The sequence below is a fragment of the Pseudophryne corroboree genome, chromosome 2 (genome assembly GCF_028390025.1).
Source record: "Pseudophryne corroboree isolate aPseCor3 chromosome 2, aPseCor3.hap2, whole genome shotgun sequence".
NCBI classification, from domain to species: Eukaryota; Metazoa; Chordata; class Amphibia; order Anura; family Myobatrachidae; genus Pseudophryne; species Pseudophryne corroboree.
In genome coordinates this window covers 666,644,136-666,660,746 of record NC_086445.1, presented here as the reverse complement: position 1 = coordinate 666,660,746, position 16,611 = coordinate 666,644,136, and the positions used below count along the sequence as shown (strand labels likewise).

The window sequence follows — 16,611 nt, the reverse complement described above, 5'->3', positions numbered from 1 at the left end:
GCTGTAGCTACCTCTGTGTCGTCAGTGCTCGTCCATAATTGTATACCTACCTGTGGTGGGTTTTTTTTCTATCTTCTTCATACTAGTAGTTTAGGAGTCTGCTGACAGTGTCCAGCAGATCCGTCATTATATTATATATACCTGCAGTAGTGATATATATATATTTTTTATATCATTATCATCTCTATACTAGCAGACGCAGTACGGTAGTCCACGGCTGTAGCTACCTCTGTGTCGTCAGTGCTCGTCCATAATTGTATACCTACCTGTGGTGGGTTTTTTTTTTCTATCTTCTTCATACTAGTAGTTTAGGAGTCTGCTGACAGTGTCCAGCAGGTCCGTCATTATATTATATATACCTGCAGTAGTGATATATATATATTTTTTATATCATTATCATCTCTATACTAGCAGACGCAGTACGGTAGTCCACGGCTGTAGCTACCTCTGTGTCGTCAGTGCTCGTCCATAATTGTATACCTACCTGTGGTGGGGTTTTTTTTTCTATCTTCTTCATACTAGTAGTTTAGGAGTCTGCTGACAGTGTCCAGCAGGTCCGTCATTATATTATATATACCTGCAGTAGTGATATATATATTTTTTATATCATTATCATCTCTATACTAGCAGACGCAGTACGGTAGTCCACGGCTGTAGCTACCTCTGTGTCGTCAGTGCTCGTCCATAATTGTATACCTACCTGTGGTGGGGTTTTTTTTTCTATCATCTTCATACTAGTAGTTTAGGAGTCTGCTGACAGTGTCCAGCAGGTCCGTCATTATATTATATATACCTGCAGTAGTGATATATATATATATTTTTTATATCATTATCATCTCTATACTAGCAGACGCAGTACGGTAGTCCACGGCTGTAGCTACCTCTGTGTCGTCAGTCACTCGTCATCCATAAGTATACTAGTATCCATCCATCTCCATTGTTTACATGAGGTGCCTTTTAGTTGTGCCTATTAAAATATGGAGAACAAAAATGTTGAGGTTCCAAAAATAGGGAAAGATCAAGATCCACTTCCACCTCGTGCTGAAGCTGCTGCCACTAGTCATGGCCGAGACGATGAAATTCCATCAACGTCGTCTGCCAAGGCCGATGCCCAATGTCATAGTACAGAGCATGTAAAATCCAAAACACAAAATATCAGTAAAAAAAGGACTCAAAAATCTAAAATAAAATCGTCGGAGGAGAAGCGTAAACTTGCCAATATGCCATTTACCACACGGAGTGGCAAGGAACGGCTGAGGCCCTGGCCTATGTTCATGGCTAGTGGTTCAGCTTCACATGAGGATGGAAGCACTCAGCCTCTCGCTAGAAAAATGAAAAGATTTAAGCTGGCAAAAGCACAGCAAAGAACTGTGCGTTCTTCGAAATCACAAATCCACAAGGAGAGTCCAATTGTGTCGGTTGCGATGCCTGACCTTCCCAACACTGGACGTGAAGAGCATGCGCCTTCCACCATTTGCACGCCCCCTGCAAGTGCTGGAAGGAGCACCCGCAGTCCAGTTCCTGATAGTCAGATTGAAGATGTCAGTGTTGAAGTACACCAGGATGAGGAGGATATGGGTGTTGCTGGCGCTGGGGAGGAAATTGACAAGGAGGATTCTGATGGTGAGGTGGTTTGTTTAAGTCAGGCACCCGGGGAGACACCTGTTGTCCGTGGGAGGAATATGGCCATTGACATGCCTGGTGAAAATACCAAAAAAATCAGCTCTTCGGTGTGGAAGTATTTCAACAGAAATGCGGACAACAGGTGTCAAGCCGTGTGTTGCCTTTGTCAAGCTGTAATAAGTAGGGGTAAGGACGTTAACCACCTCGGAACATCCTCCCTTATACGTCACCTGCAGCGCATTCATCATAAATCAGTGACAAGTTCAAAAACTTTGGGCGACAGCGGAAGCAGTCCACTGACCAGTAAATCCCTTCCTCTTGTAACCAAGCTCACGCAAACCACCCCACCAACTCCCTCAGTGTCAATTTCCTCCTTCCCCAGGAATGCCAATAGTCCTGCAGGCCATGTCACTGGCAATTCTGACGAGTCCTCTCCTGCCTGGGATTCCTCCGATGCATCCTTGCGTGTAACGCCTACTGCTGCTGGCGCTGCTGTTGTTGCTGCTGGGAGTCGATGGTCATCCCAGAGGGGAAGTCGTAAGACGACTTTTACTACTTCCACCAAGCAATTGACTGTCCAACAGTCCTTTGCGAGGAAGATGAAATATCACAGCAGTCATCCTGCTGCAAAGCGGATAACTGAGGCCTTGGCATCCTGGGTGGTGAGAAACGTGGTTCCGGTATCCATCATTACTGCAGAGCCAACTATAGACTTGTTTGAGGTACTGTGTCCCCGGTACCAAATACCATCTAGGTTCCATTTCTCTAGGCAGGCGATACCGAAAATGTACACAGACCTCAGAAAAAGACTCACCAGTGTCCTAAAAAATGCAGTTGTACCCAATGTCCACTTAATCACGGACATGTGGACAAGTGGAGCAGGGCAAACTCAGGACTATATGACTGTGACAGCCCACTGGGTAGATGTATTGACTCCCGCCGCAAGAACAGCAGCGGCGGCACCAGTAGCAGCATCTCGCAAACGCCAACTCTTTCCTAGGCAGGCTACGCTTTGTATCACCGCTTTCCAGAATCCGCACACAGCTGACAACCTCTTACGGCAACTGAGGAAGATCATCGCAGAATGGCTTACCCCAATTGGACTCTCCTGTGGATTTGTGGCATCGGACAACGCCAGCAATATTGTGTGTGCATTAAATCTGGGCAAATTCCAGCACGTCCCATGTTTTGCACATACCTTGAATTTGGTGGTGCAGAATTATTTAAAAAACGACAGGGGCGTGCAAGAGATGCTGTCGGTGGCCAGAAGAATTGCGGGACACTTTCGGCGTACAGGCACCACGTACAGAAGACTGGAGCAACACCAAAAACGCCTGAACCTGCCCTGCCATCATCTGAAGCAAGAAGTGGTAACGAGGTGGAATTCAACCCTCTATATGCTTCAGAGGTTGGAGGAGCAGCAAAAGGCCATTCAAGCCTATACAACTGACCACGATATAGGAGGTGGAATGCACCTGTCTCAAGCGCAGTGGAGAATGATTTCAACGTTGTGCAAGGTTCTGCAACCTTTTGAACTTGCCACACGTGAAGTCAGTTCAGACACTGCCAGCCTGAGTCAGGTCATTCACCTCATCAGGCTTTTGCAGAAGAAGCTGGAGACATTGAAGGAGGAGCTAACACTGAGCGATTCCGCTAGGCATGTGGGACTTGTGGATGGAGCCCTTAATTCGCTTAACAAGGATTCACGGGTGGTCAATCTGTTGAAATCAGAGCACTACATTTTGGCCACCGTGCTCGATCCTAGATTTAAAACCTACCTTGGATCTCTCTTTCCGGCAGACACAAGTCTGCAGGGGTTCAAAGAACTGCTGGTGAGAAAATTGTCAAGTCAAGCGGAACGCGACCTGTCAACATCTCCTCCTTCACATTCTCCCGCAACTGGGGGTGCGAGGAAAAGGCTCAGAATTCCGAGCCCACCCACTGGCGGTGATGCAGGGCAGTCTGGAGCGACTGCTGATGCTGACATCTGTTCCGGACTGAAGGACCTGCCAACGATATGGACATGTCGTCTACTGTCACTGCATATGATTCTCTCACCATTGAAAGAATGGTGGAGGATTATATGAGTGACCGCATCCAAGTAGGCACGTCAGACAGTCCGTACGTATACTGGCAGGAAAAAGAGGCAATTTGGAGGCCCTTGCACAAACTGGCTTTATTCTACCTAAGTTGCCCTCCCACAAGTGTGTACTCCGAAAGAGTGTTTAGTGCCGCCGCTCACCTTGTCAGCAATCGGCGTACGAGGTTACTTCCAGAAAATGTGGAGAAGATGATGTTCATTAAAATGAATTATAATCAATTCCTCCATGGAGACATTCACCAGCAGCAATTGCCTCCACAAAGTACACAGGGAGCTGAGATGGTGGATTCCAGTGGGGACGAATTGATAATCTGTGAGGAGGGGGATGTACACGGTGATGAATCGGAGGATGATGATGAGGTGGACATCTTGCCTCTGTAGAGCCAGTTTGTGCAAGGAGAGATTAATTGCTTCTTTTTTGGTGGGGGTCCAAACCAACCCGTCATTTCAGTCACAGTCGTGTGGCAGACCCTGTCACTGAAATGATGGGTTGGTTAAAGTGTGCATGTCCTGTTTATACAACATAAGGGTGGGTGGGAGGGCCCAAGGACAATTCCATCTTGCACCTCTTTTTTCTTTCATTTTTCTTTGCGTCATGTGCTGTTTGGGGAGTGTTTTTTGGAAGGGCCATCCTGCGTGACACTGCAGTGCCACTCCTAGATGGGCCAGGTGTTTGTGTCGGCCACTAGGGTTGCTTATCTTAGTCACACAGCTACCTCATTGCGCCTCTTTTTTTTCTTCTTTGCGTCATGTGCTGTTTGGGGAGTATTTTTTGGAAGGGCCATCCTGCGTGACACTGCAGTGCCACTCCTAGATGGGCCAGGTGTTTGTGTCGGCCACTAGGGTCACTTATCTTAGTCACACAGCTACCTCATTGCGCCTCTTTTTTTCTTTGCGTCATGTGCTGTTTGGGGAGTGTTTTTTGGAAGGGCCATCCTGCGTGACACTGCAGTGCCACTCCTAGATGGGCCAGGTGTTTGTGTCGGCCACTTGGGTCGCTGAGCTTAGTCATCCAGCGACCTCGGTGCAAATTTTAGGACTAAAAATAATATTGTGAGGTGTGAGGTGTTCAGAATAGACTGAAAATGAGTGGAAATTATGGTTATTGAGGTTAATAATACTTTGGGATCAAAATGACCCCCAAATTCTATGATTTAAGCTGTTTTTTAGGGTTTTTTGAAAAAAACACCCGAATCCAAAACACACCCGAATCCGACAAAAAAAATTCGGTGAGGTTTTGCCAAAACGCGTTCGATCCCAAAACACGGCCACGGAACCGAACCCAAAACCAAAACACAAAACCCGAAAAATTTCCGGTGCACATCACATCACATAATCATGCTAATAGTTTTTCCACAACATATCGATCTATGTTAAGATACAGAAATTTTGGAATAAAATTGTAATGTTTACAGCAGTGCAAGTTCTTATTGCCTCATTAAGACAAGGACAGATGTGAAAGATCAACCAACCTCTGTAAAGGTCTGCATAATATGCTAGTACTATTTAAATTTAGTGTTAATAATAATGATTGATTTTGGAACAATAAAATCAATACCTTTGAACTTAACTTTTGCATGTGGAAGGGAAGTGGGAGTAATAATGTTGCCCATATCTTGTTAACATGAGACCCGATTCTAGTTGTTTATGATGAATCTGCCATAGTCTGAGATCTATGGAATGCAACTGCTCTGATGTTTCCAGCAGGGCAATTCCACTAGTAATGTAATCACCTTTTTACAGTGATAAACTTTATTTGTCTTGCAACTGCCACTGCTAATGTGATTGTGAAGTGCTATTTTTTTAGTTATCCCTGATAAGTCAACCTACTTTCAAAGTCGGTAATAGATTTACCATTCATGAGACTATGGGCTAGATGCGTCATCGCTTGGAGAGTGATAAACTGGCTCTGTTTGAAATATGACAGGAGTTGGTGGGCTGGTACTTTCTCTCTCAATTTTATCACTCTCTAAGCGATGACGCATCTAGCCCTATGTGTGTGCACACAAAATTGATAAATTCAGCTTCCAGAATTATCTCTAGATTTTCACAATTTTGTTGCAAGATGGGAACATCCTGGGGATACATCCACATACATTTGGTATAAGTATGACAATTTGTGTAACCTGGGCAATGTTAATGTTGTCTTTACTTACAGTATCTAGGGCTGCCCCCCCCCTCCCCCACCCCCTATCCACTTGTATCTTCACTACCCTACCTCCCCATTCTCATTTCTATGCAAAAGAGAAAACCAAACATACAGTACAGTATGTTTACTGGTAAGACAACAAATTATTTCTTTATCTCTCCATTCCATATTGTGTACTTTATAATTTAATGTAACTATTGCTCTTAATCAGGTACAGTACTGTGATGAGTTATTTACATTTGCATACATCCTGATTTCTTTACTGTTGTGAAATGATTGATGAGATGTGTTCTTTCTACTTTCTATTGTATTCTGTAACATTCTCTGCTGTTAAAAATAAAGAGATTAAAACCAAAACCGAAGAAATGAATGAAGCAAGATCTTTAAAACAAAGAACAACATCTGATAAGACGGGATGTACTCAGAGTCCCGACAGTCAGGATACCGACGATCACAATACAGACATCAGCACCATGACTGTCAGAATCCCAACACCTTCTGCTGTTAGTTATTAGGGTTAGGATGCGGGAGGGGAGGTTAAGGTTAGACTGCGGGAGGAGAGGGTTAGAGCTACGCTGCTGCAGGGGAGGGTTGGGGGGGGGGGTAACAGTAAGGGTTACAGTACTTACAAAAATCTGTCGCGATTATGACAGTTGGGATGTTGCTGTCGGTATTTTGACCGTCGGCATCCTTACTGTCAGGATCCCATACCTAACCTGATAAGACAGCTCATAAATGTGTCAAGTGGTGAAAGCTGAAACCGTGTATCACTGCAAAGAAACTGCAGAAAGGTTTTGGTGTCACTGGAATGTAGTCAGTAGGTCCACAATATAATGTTACTTACACAAAAATAACCTGCATGGAAGATTTTTTAGAAGGAAACTATTCATATGTTCAGCACATGACGTGGTCAATTCAATTAGGAGCAAGGGTAATAACAGTATGCAAAACAATACTCAGATAAGCCAGACATTTTGAAACAGGTTATGCTGAACAATGAAACAAAGCTGTAACTTTGGCCACGGCAGTGCTCGAAGTAGGAATTAATAGGTGGGCTTATAGAAGTTTGAACTGAAATGTTGGGTGTCGGGTCCACCTCAGGCCCCCAGTAGCATTCAGGATTTTCATAATATGAGATTAATTTTAAACAATCTTTCGTACTATATAGTATGATATAAAACATATCCTTGTTTTCCTATCCCTCTTGTGTTTTACAGCTCTCTCTCCCTGCTTTCCCCTGACTACACTTCCTGCTTACACCCCCTGTCTAAGCTTGGGGCTGCTGCTACCACATACAGCCTCCTTGTGTCTCTCTTGCTCCAGACCCCTTCTGTCTCTCCAGTCCCCCAGTGTTTCTCCAGTCCCCCATCTGTCTCTACAACTCCACCCCCTACATCCTCCTGCTCCAGCCCCCTAGATCCTCCTCTGGGGAAGTGGGTGTATGTTATTCTACAGTATACCGCCCTACATCGAGCACTGGGCCACAGCCATACAAGATACATTTGGAGATAAATAGGTGAAGCATTTGCAGAAAAGAATAACTTGTCACATAATCAGCATGGGGTTAGGTATGTTAAGTTTTGGACTATGTGACAACAACAGACACAGGATATAGGAGTCTATTTACTAAGCCTTGGATGGAGATAAAGTTGCTGGAGATAAAGGACCAGACAATCGGCTCCTACCTGTCATTTTTCAAACACAGCCTGTAACATGTCAGTTAGGAGCCGATTGTCTGGTACTTTATCTCAAGCGACTTTATCTCTATCCAAGGCTTAGTAAATAGACCCCATAGAATGGTTGGAAAGAAGAATGGATACAACTAAATATCAGCATACAGAAGCAAATGTCTCAGAGTCACTGAAGAAATTGTAGCTGAATGTTGGCTATTTCAATAAGTTAATGATAATAAAACATAGCTTAAAATCAGCCAAGTACTTACAGGGACAATAGATTTAGGTTGTGGAACAGCCTTCACAGTCCCCAGACTTAAATATTATTGAAAATATTTTGGGATACTCCAAACATACAGAGCACGCAAGGGAGTGAGCATTATTTCTCAGCTAGAAGATTTCTGCAACAGAGAGTGTGAAAAAAGCAAAAATAGAAAGATATTTAGCTCTAAAAAGTTTGGACGTTGTCATTTTTGCCAAAGGAGTTGTTGTCATGAATAAGAGAGATTGCCCACACTTTTGAACATGCCACGTTAACTGTTTAATTTAAGAAAATAAATACTGTAGTGATAGTCTTTTGAAATATGCAGAAATATGTCAAATTTCACGGGATGTAGTTGGCATCCCGGCAAGCTGTCAGAATGCCATGCCAGAATCCCGACAGCCGAAATCCCGAATGCAAGTATCAGGGGAAGGTTAGGGTTAGGCTGCAGGGGGAGGGTTAGGCTGTGGGGGGTTAGGATCTATGCAAACTGGAGGACGGGGTTAGCAAATCTGCGCTGTATTAGATGGAGACAGCTAGCCGTGCGGAGAGTGCTAGAGCTCCCTAAAGGCTCAGTGTGAGAATACAAGAAAAGAGGGGTATGCTCTCTCTACAATGGCGTTGGTCTCTCTGATGTAAACCTGTACATTTAGCTTTTATGCAGGTATATGAGTGTTGGTAAAAACACACTGATGTAGTAAAATTAAAATATGAATTTAATAAATACAATACTAACATCAATAGATAAAAACAAGTGGACTGAACACAGGCCGTGTGGGGTAATGAAATCCTACCGATGCAGGTGGAGGAGCCGCAGGTGTCAAAGTAAAGGCAGGGTACCCCGGGAAATACCCTGCTGGTGGCTCCTCTAATCAAATTCCCTTTCAGGCAGTCAGGAGAACAGTCCACAAAACGTCCAGGGGGTGGGCAGCGCCACAAGGTATCGCCAACGCATTTCAGGACAGCCTGGTCCCTTCCTCAAGGCTGGATACCTTTATGGCTGGATTGAGGTCCTTTTAAATGTCTAATAGCCAATGAAAAACGGCCGTGGATGGCGGGAAAATTCGGGGGGGGGGGGGGGGAGTAGGGGGTTAGAGTTAGGCTGTAGGAAGGGAGAGGGTTAGGGGGCAAGAAGGGGTAAGGTTCGAATACTTACCCTAAAAGCATTGGGATCCTGGCCATAGGGATGCTGGTGTCGGTCTCCTAACTGACTGCATTCTTAGTACCGGGAACCCATACCCAACCCTGTTTGAGGCCCAATACTCACTAGCATTAGTTTCCATTAAAAAAACGCAAACATATTCTAGAGATGAAAGGGTTTCGGATTTACTCGGTTCTTAACAACAGAATTGACGCATGTTCTTATTGGATATCAAAAACACGTGACATCTGAGAGCCAATAAGATGCCATTTTGAGATCAGGGTAAATCCGAGTAAAACCGAACCCGCACATCTCTAACATATACTATACATGTGTGATACTAGCATGTGTACTTTCATTTTCTTTAGTGTCTTGAGGGTCAGTATAAAGTGGTCTGTGTGCAAATCACTATAGGACTTTGGAGAACTGCAGAAGTGTGATTTTACTACCTGTAAGTCATACTGAACACTGGCCACAGCAGAACTTCATGTAATGATAAAAACTTCCTGTGTAACAAAACACTTTCTGTATGACAAGTGAATAGCAGTGATGCAAGCCACACATATCTAGAGTCAGGGAGAGATGTACTTAGCAGCGAAGAGAGATGTGAGCCAGTGGAGAAGTTGCCCATGACAACCACTCAACACTGAAATAACATTTATAATTTGCATACTATAAAATTATACAGAGCAGCAGATTGGTAGCTATGGGCAACTTCTCCACTGGCTCACTACTCCACTCTTTCACTCCTTAGTACATATCTCCCTCAGTCTGGTGACAGTAGAAGTTCAGTTGCAATTGCACTATAAAATGGTGCTTGTTGTACTGTAAAGCTAACTTTACAATTGGTGCTATAGTCCAAATTCAGCTAAAGTAAAAAAATTGCAAATTCGTAAATCATCCGATTATCGTGCGACTTAGTTCATGCCTGTTGGCGTGTGTTATGTTGAATGCCATGTGTGCGGTATGGTTGAGGGTGTGAGTTGGTAGATATCTCACCACTAGTTAAGTAATTCCTTTCCTCGAAATGTCAGTCTCCCTGGGCACAGTTCCTACAACTGAGGTCTGGAGGAGGGGCATAGAGGGAGGAGCCAGTTCACACCCAATGAAAAGTCTTTAGAGTGCCCATGTCTCCTGCGGATCTCGTCTATACCCCATGGTCTTGATGTCGTCCCCAGCATCCTCTACGGACTAGGAGAAAAAGATTTACCGGTAGGTTATCAAAATCCTATTTTTACCTCACTGACCAGTGCATAGATTTGAAGGAAATGTCCTAATTTAGACCATCGAGCCAGATATCAGTCGCCTTTTAGCATTGGCATACAGCAGGTTGATGTGCCGACAAGATAAATGGGCAAGCTTCAGTGACCAGAAGTGGCCTACATCACCCGTTTATGCTTTCAACAATGAAGGCTAACGTAAGACGGTTTTCATTAGTGAACAGTGACATAATCAGGAGAACCTGTCATTCTTTGGCGGCTACAGATCTGTTCTATTAGTTTGCTGTTTTCAGACCCTGGCTTGTTTCCTGACCCTCCTCTGCCTGATTACTGTGTGGCCAACTTTGGCTTGTTTCATGATCTCCACCCTGCTTGACCATTTTGTGCATGAGTTCAGCTCAGCTTCTGAGGACCTTTCTGCCACTGTGCAGCAACTCTAGAACAGTATTTTCTAAATTGCTGAGTACCAGAATGCTTGGCTGGTAGCTAACCAAAGACTTCAATCAACGAGATCCCTGCACTTGGGATGCCGGCGGTCAGAATACTGACAGCGGTATCCCGACGCTCAGGATCCCGACACCTAGTTGATACTAGCCCTAATTCCTAACCCTAACCTTAATCACAACACTTTTAGGGTGAGTATTTTAACCTCCCCCGTTCCCTCGCCCTAACTCTCCCTTCCAGCAGCCTAACCATAACCGTTCCCCCCCCCCCCGCGCAGCCCAACCTTCCCTTCCTGCTGCATAACACCCCCCCCCCCTACCGTGGCTTACCGGTGTAGAGTGCCGGCAGACTTTCAGTCAGGATTCCGGCTGCCAGGATCCCAAACGCCGGGATCCTGACCGGATCCCCAATCAACCCTTTTATTCATGCAATTATATATTGCATAAATGTTTATCTATGCATATCTGTCCGAGCTTACCTGAGTCCAAGCTGGAAATGCTCGGGTCTGCCGGAGGAACAGAAGTTTTCATTGACATCAGACAAGTGCCTGAAATAAAGTTAACTATTAGTCTTAGAAATTATGATGACTGACTATACATAGATTAATGTATTATTATGAAATCTAACCAGTGTTGGACTGGGGCATGTAGGGCCCACCGGGGGAATGCAGTGGTAGGGGCCCATGTTAGGGGTGTGGCCAGTCTGCAGAGGGTGTGTGGCCTGCCACCTCATTGGTTTGACTAACCATTAGAGAGTGCAACATCTGGGCCCCTTCATAAATATATACAGTATATTCAGCTGCTGCATGCATGATTATGTACCAGATAAATAACAGATTAATAACAGAAATGCTCTGTAGAAAATACACCATAGTCCAGTATAAGGTAACATATGTATCATGTGTAATTCAAGTGCACAATCTGGAACCTGATCCTTAGAGCAGGAGGTGGGGCCCCAGGCAGTGGGGCCCACCGGTGGTTTCCCCTGTACCCCTGTGGGCCAGTCCAAGCCTGAATCTAACCATATCTTGTCACAAACCATTCATTATAACAGTAGGCTTTAGATAGTCTTTGGGGGATTTATGCAGCCTGTAGCAAGTCTGTGAAATCTACATAGTCCATGAATGAAAACCACGCATGGATTACGTTATTGAGAGCATTATATTTGATGAACACTACAGGAATAGTGACAATGGTAACTGGATGCTGCAAAAAGGTATCACATATATACTTATAAACTTCTGACTGAAAAGGTAGAGGTCCTGATTCAGTGGTGCATGTAGCCAAAGTGGCCATATCTTCAGAAAGTTACAAGGGAACTCTGCACCAGGCAGGTGAAGCTTGAGGAGTTGATGTTGCTACCAGTGATGCTCGCATGATCTGCAAGCACCTCTGTATCAGGCCCAGTATTCCAAAATATCCATGTGACACCACCTGGATAAATATATATTGAAATCAGTGGATAATTTGCAGAGCCATAATGAGACATTTTAGTGTCCTGGGTGAGAGAGCACATTTGTGCCCATTATATTGTTGGAGTGATAGCAGGCAGTTAGCTGACGGAGGAGGCCTGGATAATGTACTCTAAAACGGCAGCATGATTTTTTTTTTTAAATTAAATGTACTATAGGCACATCATTCATTCTTGTCTCTCACCCAAACTATTTTCCCATTGCTCATTATGTATAGGCTTGCCATAATATACCTTTAATCTGGTACACAGATGATATACACAGTTTCTGTGGCTGGCTAAATTCAAGCCTGCATTTTACCTGGTTTTAAACAGCAAGAGAACATGGATACATCATGTGTCCCAAATTAAAAGGATATTATTGCAGGCTCATTACTGTATGTAGCCCGTCAACAAACATTCTCTATATTTTAGAGATGTGCGGCGGGCACTTTTCGTGTTTTGGTGTTGGTTCTAATTCCCCACTCGTGTATTGGTTTTGGGTTGGTTTTGCCAAAACCACCCTTTCAAGTTTTGGTTTTGGATCTGGATGATTTTTGAAAAAAACATAAAAACTGCTAAAATCACATAATTTTGGGGTAATTTTGATCCTACGGTATTATTAACCGCAATTACATTCATTTCCACTCATTTCCAGTCTATTCTGAACACCTCACACCTCACAATATTGTTTTTAGGCCAAAAGGTTGCACTGAAGGTGGCTGGATGACTAAGCTAAGGCAGCGACACAAGTGTGCGGCACAAACTCCTGGCCCATCCAGGAGATGCACTGCAGTGTCAGACAGGGTGGCAGATTTAAAAAAAATAGGCCCTAAACAGCACATGATGCAAAAAAGAAAAAGAAGTGCACCGAGGTTGCTGTATGACTAAGCTAAGCGACACAACCACCTGGCCCATCTAGTAGCATGCAGTGGCTGAATGTCGAAAGTGTCCCGCAATTTTTCAGTCCACCAATTCTGCAATTGGTGGACTTATACGGCAGTACCCCTGGACTGATACAGCAATACCCCTGAACTTATATAGCAGTGTCAGACAGGATGGCACTTTAAAAAACCATGCCCCAAACAGCACATGATGCAAAGATGAAAAAGAGGTGCACCAAGGTTGCTGTATGACTAAGCTAAGCAACACAAGTGTGCGGCATAAACACCTGGTGGCACTGCAGTGTCAGACAGGAGGGCAGATATAAAAAAAGGCTCCAAACAGCACATCATGCAAACATGAAAAAGTGGTGCAATGAGGTAGCTGTATAACTAAGCTAATCAACACAAACAACTGGCCCATCTGGGAGTGGCACCGCAGTGTCAGACAGGAGGGCAGATATAAAAAAAGGCCCTAAACAGCACATCATGCACAGATGTTAAAGAGGTGCAATGAGGTAGCTGTATGACTAAGCTAAGCGACACAAACAATTGGCCCATCTAGGAGTGGCACTGCAGTGTCAGCCAGGAGGGTACTTAAAAAAAAATAGTACCCAAACAGCACATCATGCCAAGAAGTAAAAGAGGGCAATGAGGTAGCTGTATGACTAAGCTAAGTGACACAAGTGTGCGGCACAAACACCTGGTCCATCTAGGGTTGGCACTGCAGTCCCACTGTACTAATGGCAGATACCGGACGCACGTCTAACACCAGCATAGTTGTTATGGCCTCAGAAATCCACTTTGCAACAGGGTATATATATATATGGCAGTATCACTGGACTGGACTTATACGCCAGTACCACTGTAATTATACGTCAGGATCACTGGACTTATACGGCCGGATCACTGGACTTATACGGCAGGATCACTGTAATTATACGGCAGGATCACTGGAATTATACGGCAGGATCACTAGACTTATACGGCAGGATCACTGGAATTATACTGCAGTACCGCTGGACATATACAGCAGTATCAATGGACATATACGGCAGTATCAATGGACATATACGGCAGTGTCACTGGACCAGGGGTGGATTTAGAGTTCATGGGGCCCTAGGCAAGATACCGGTTTGCCCCCCCCCCCCCCCCCCCCTCCAAGAATCAATCCATAGCACAACATTTTTGATCCAGATTCATGCCCCTAACATTACTTGTCATTTTTCCTCCGTATAGTAAAGCCCCTTACAAATTATGCCAAACACCATAATTCCCCATAAACATTGGGCCTAATTCAGACCTAAACGGTGCTGTATGTTTTCACACACCAGCCGATCAGGTCTGAACTGTGCATGCACCGGCGCCGCAGTGCGCCAGCGCATGCCAGACAGCCAACGGCCGTCTCAGCCCTGCGATCGCCTGTGCCTGACTGACTGAGGGGCAGCCGCTGTGACCCTCACAGCGACGAGTAGCTCCATGCCAGCGTGTAGGAGCTGCGTTGGTAGGGAGCTACTCCTAAAGTACAAAAGCATTTCCGCTGTGCGATGCTTTTGTATTTGTGTGGGGGGTGTAGGGCCTGACATGCAGGGTAGACTAGCCCTGTGCTGGGTGTCCCCCCGCATGTCTGTGTGACTGATAGTAGATGTGCTAAATTTAACACATCTACGATCAGGTCTGAATTAGGCCCCTTATGCCACACACTGTAATGCCACTTACACATGGCAGCCACATACTTCTTCACTACCAGACAGGGAGGCTGTTTCCTGTCCGGGTGCTCCTGGCTGCAGTTGCCACACTTCCTTGAACTGCTCGTGGTCAGACGTTCTATGTGCCCATGACCCTTCTCTTTATGGCTGGTAGCGGCAGCAAACAGTCCTGATACTTCCGGGCACCACTTACCACGCATGTGCCTATTCCTGTTTATTGCTTTGGCATCTAGTGTCCAATACCCCGCACAAGCAGTGTGTGGCCCTGGTTGTGACTGTGGCTGCCCAGGGACCCCACAAACCACCCCTGCAACCATTAGCCAGGGGACCTAACAAAACATTCCCTGCACCCTGTAGTCCTAGGAGCCCCTCATACTCCCCTGCAGCCAGCAGCCCTAGGATCCCCTTGCACACTGCGATGGCGATGGAGGCAGCTGGGAGACATTATACCAGGGCTAAAGTTTAGAGGAGACGGGTGAGCCAAGGTGATTGGATGGGGAAACAGTGAGTAACATGAGGGGGAGGGAATAGAACAGTGAGTGACATGAGGGGGGGTCAGAACAGTAAGTGACATGAGGAAGAGGGAATAGAACAGTGAGTGACATGAGGGGGGGGGGGCAAAAAGTAAGTGACATGGGGGGGTAGAACTGTGAGGGACATGAGGGGGGAGCAGAACAGTAAGTGACATATGGGGGGGCAGAACAGTAAGTGACATGAAGGGGGGGCAGAACAGTAAGTGACATGAGGGGGGCAGAGCTGTGAAGGACATAAGGGGGAGAGTAGAACAGTGACTGACATGAGGCGGGGGAGCAGAAAAGTGAGTGACATGAGAGGGGGGAAGAACAGTGAGTGACATGAGAGGGGGGAAGAACAGTGAGTGACATGAGGAGGCAGCAGAAAAGTGAGTGACATGGGGGGAAGAACAGTGAGTGACATGAGGGGGAGCACAGTGAGTGACATCGGGGGGAGAACAGTGAGTGACATGAGGCAGAGAACAGTGAGTGACATGAGGGGGGAGCAGGTAAGTGAGTGACATGAGGGGGGGGGACAGTGAGTGACATGAGGGGGGGAACAGTGAGTGACATGAGGGGGGAGCAGGTAAGTGAGTGACATGAGGGGGGGGTCAGTGAGTGACATGAGGGGGGAAGAACAGTGAGTGACATGAGGGGGGAGCAGAACAGTAAGTGACATGTGGTGGAGTGAGTAGTACAGTGAGTGACATGAGGGGGGTGAGTAAGATGGCGGGGCCGTTCACTCCGTGGGTGGCATCAGTCCAGATCTGGGCGGGGGGGTGGGGAAGAACAGTGAGTGACATGAGGGGGGGGGGAAGAACAGTGAGTGACATGAGGGGGGAGCACAAAAGTGAGTGACATGGGGGGAGAACAGTGAGTGACATGGGGGAGAACAGTGAGTGACATGAAGGGGGAGAAGAGTGAGTGACATGAGGGGGGAGCAGAAAAGTGAGTGACATGGGGGGAAGAACAGTGAGTGACATGAGGGGGAGAACAGTGAGTGACATGGGGGAGAACAGTGAGTGACATGAAGGGGGAGAAGAGTGAGTGACATGAGGGGGGAGCAGAAAAGTGAGTGACATGGGGGGGAGAACAGTGAGTAACATGAGGGGGGGAGTACAGTGAGTGACATGAGGGGGGGAGTACAGTGAGTGACATGAGGGGACGGAACAGTGAGTGACATGAGGGGGGGGAGCAGAAAAGTGAGTGACATGGGGGGGGGCAGAACAGTAAGTGACTTGTGGGGGAGGGAGTAGTACAGTGAGTGACATGAGGGGGGGTGAGTAAGATGGTGGGGGCGTTCACTCCGTGGGTGGCATCAGTCCAGATCTGCATCGGAGAGTGCCCCCTGTGGTGGCAGGCACAGGCAGTTTGACACTGGCTGTTTGCTACACCTCCTACAGTGAGTGACATGAGGGGGGGAAGAACAGTGAGTGACATGAGGGGG

General features: G+C 46.0%; 1 protein-coding gene across 1 annotated transcript in view; it reads right to left on the bottom strand.

Moving 5' to 3' along the window:
• The window catches only part of LOC135051063 (myoD family inhibitor-like), an 82,496-nt gene that overhangs the window by 17,163 nt on the left and 48,722 nt on the right, over nucleotides 1-16,611 (bottom strand). Inside the window, exon 2 of the mRNA XM_063957243.1 lies at nucleotides 11,092-11,160. Coding sequence (XP_063813313.1) covers nucleotides 11,092-11,160 — 69 coding nt within the window. The remainder of the gene's footprint in view (nucleotides 1-11,091; nucleotides 11,161-16,611) is intronic.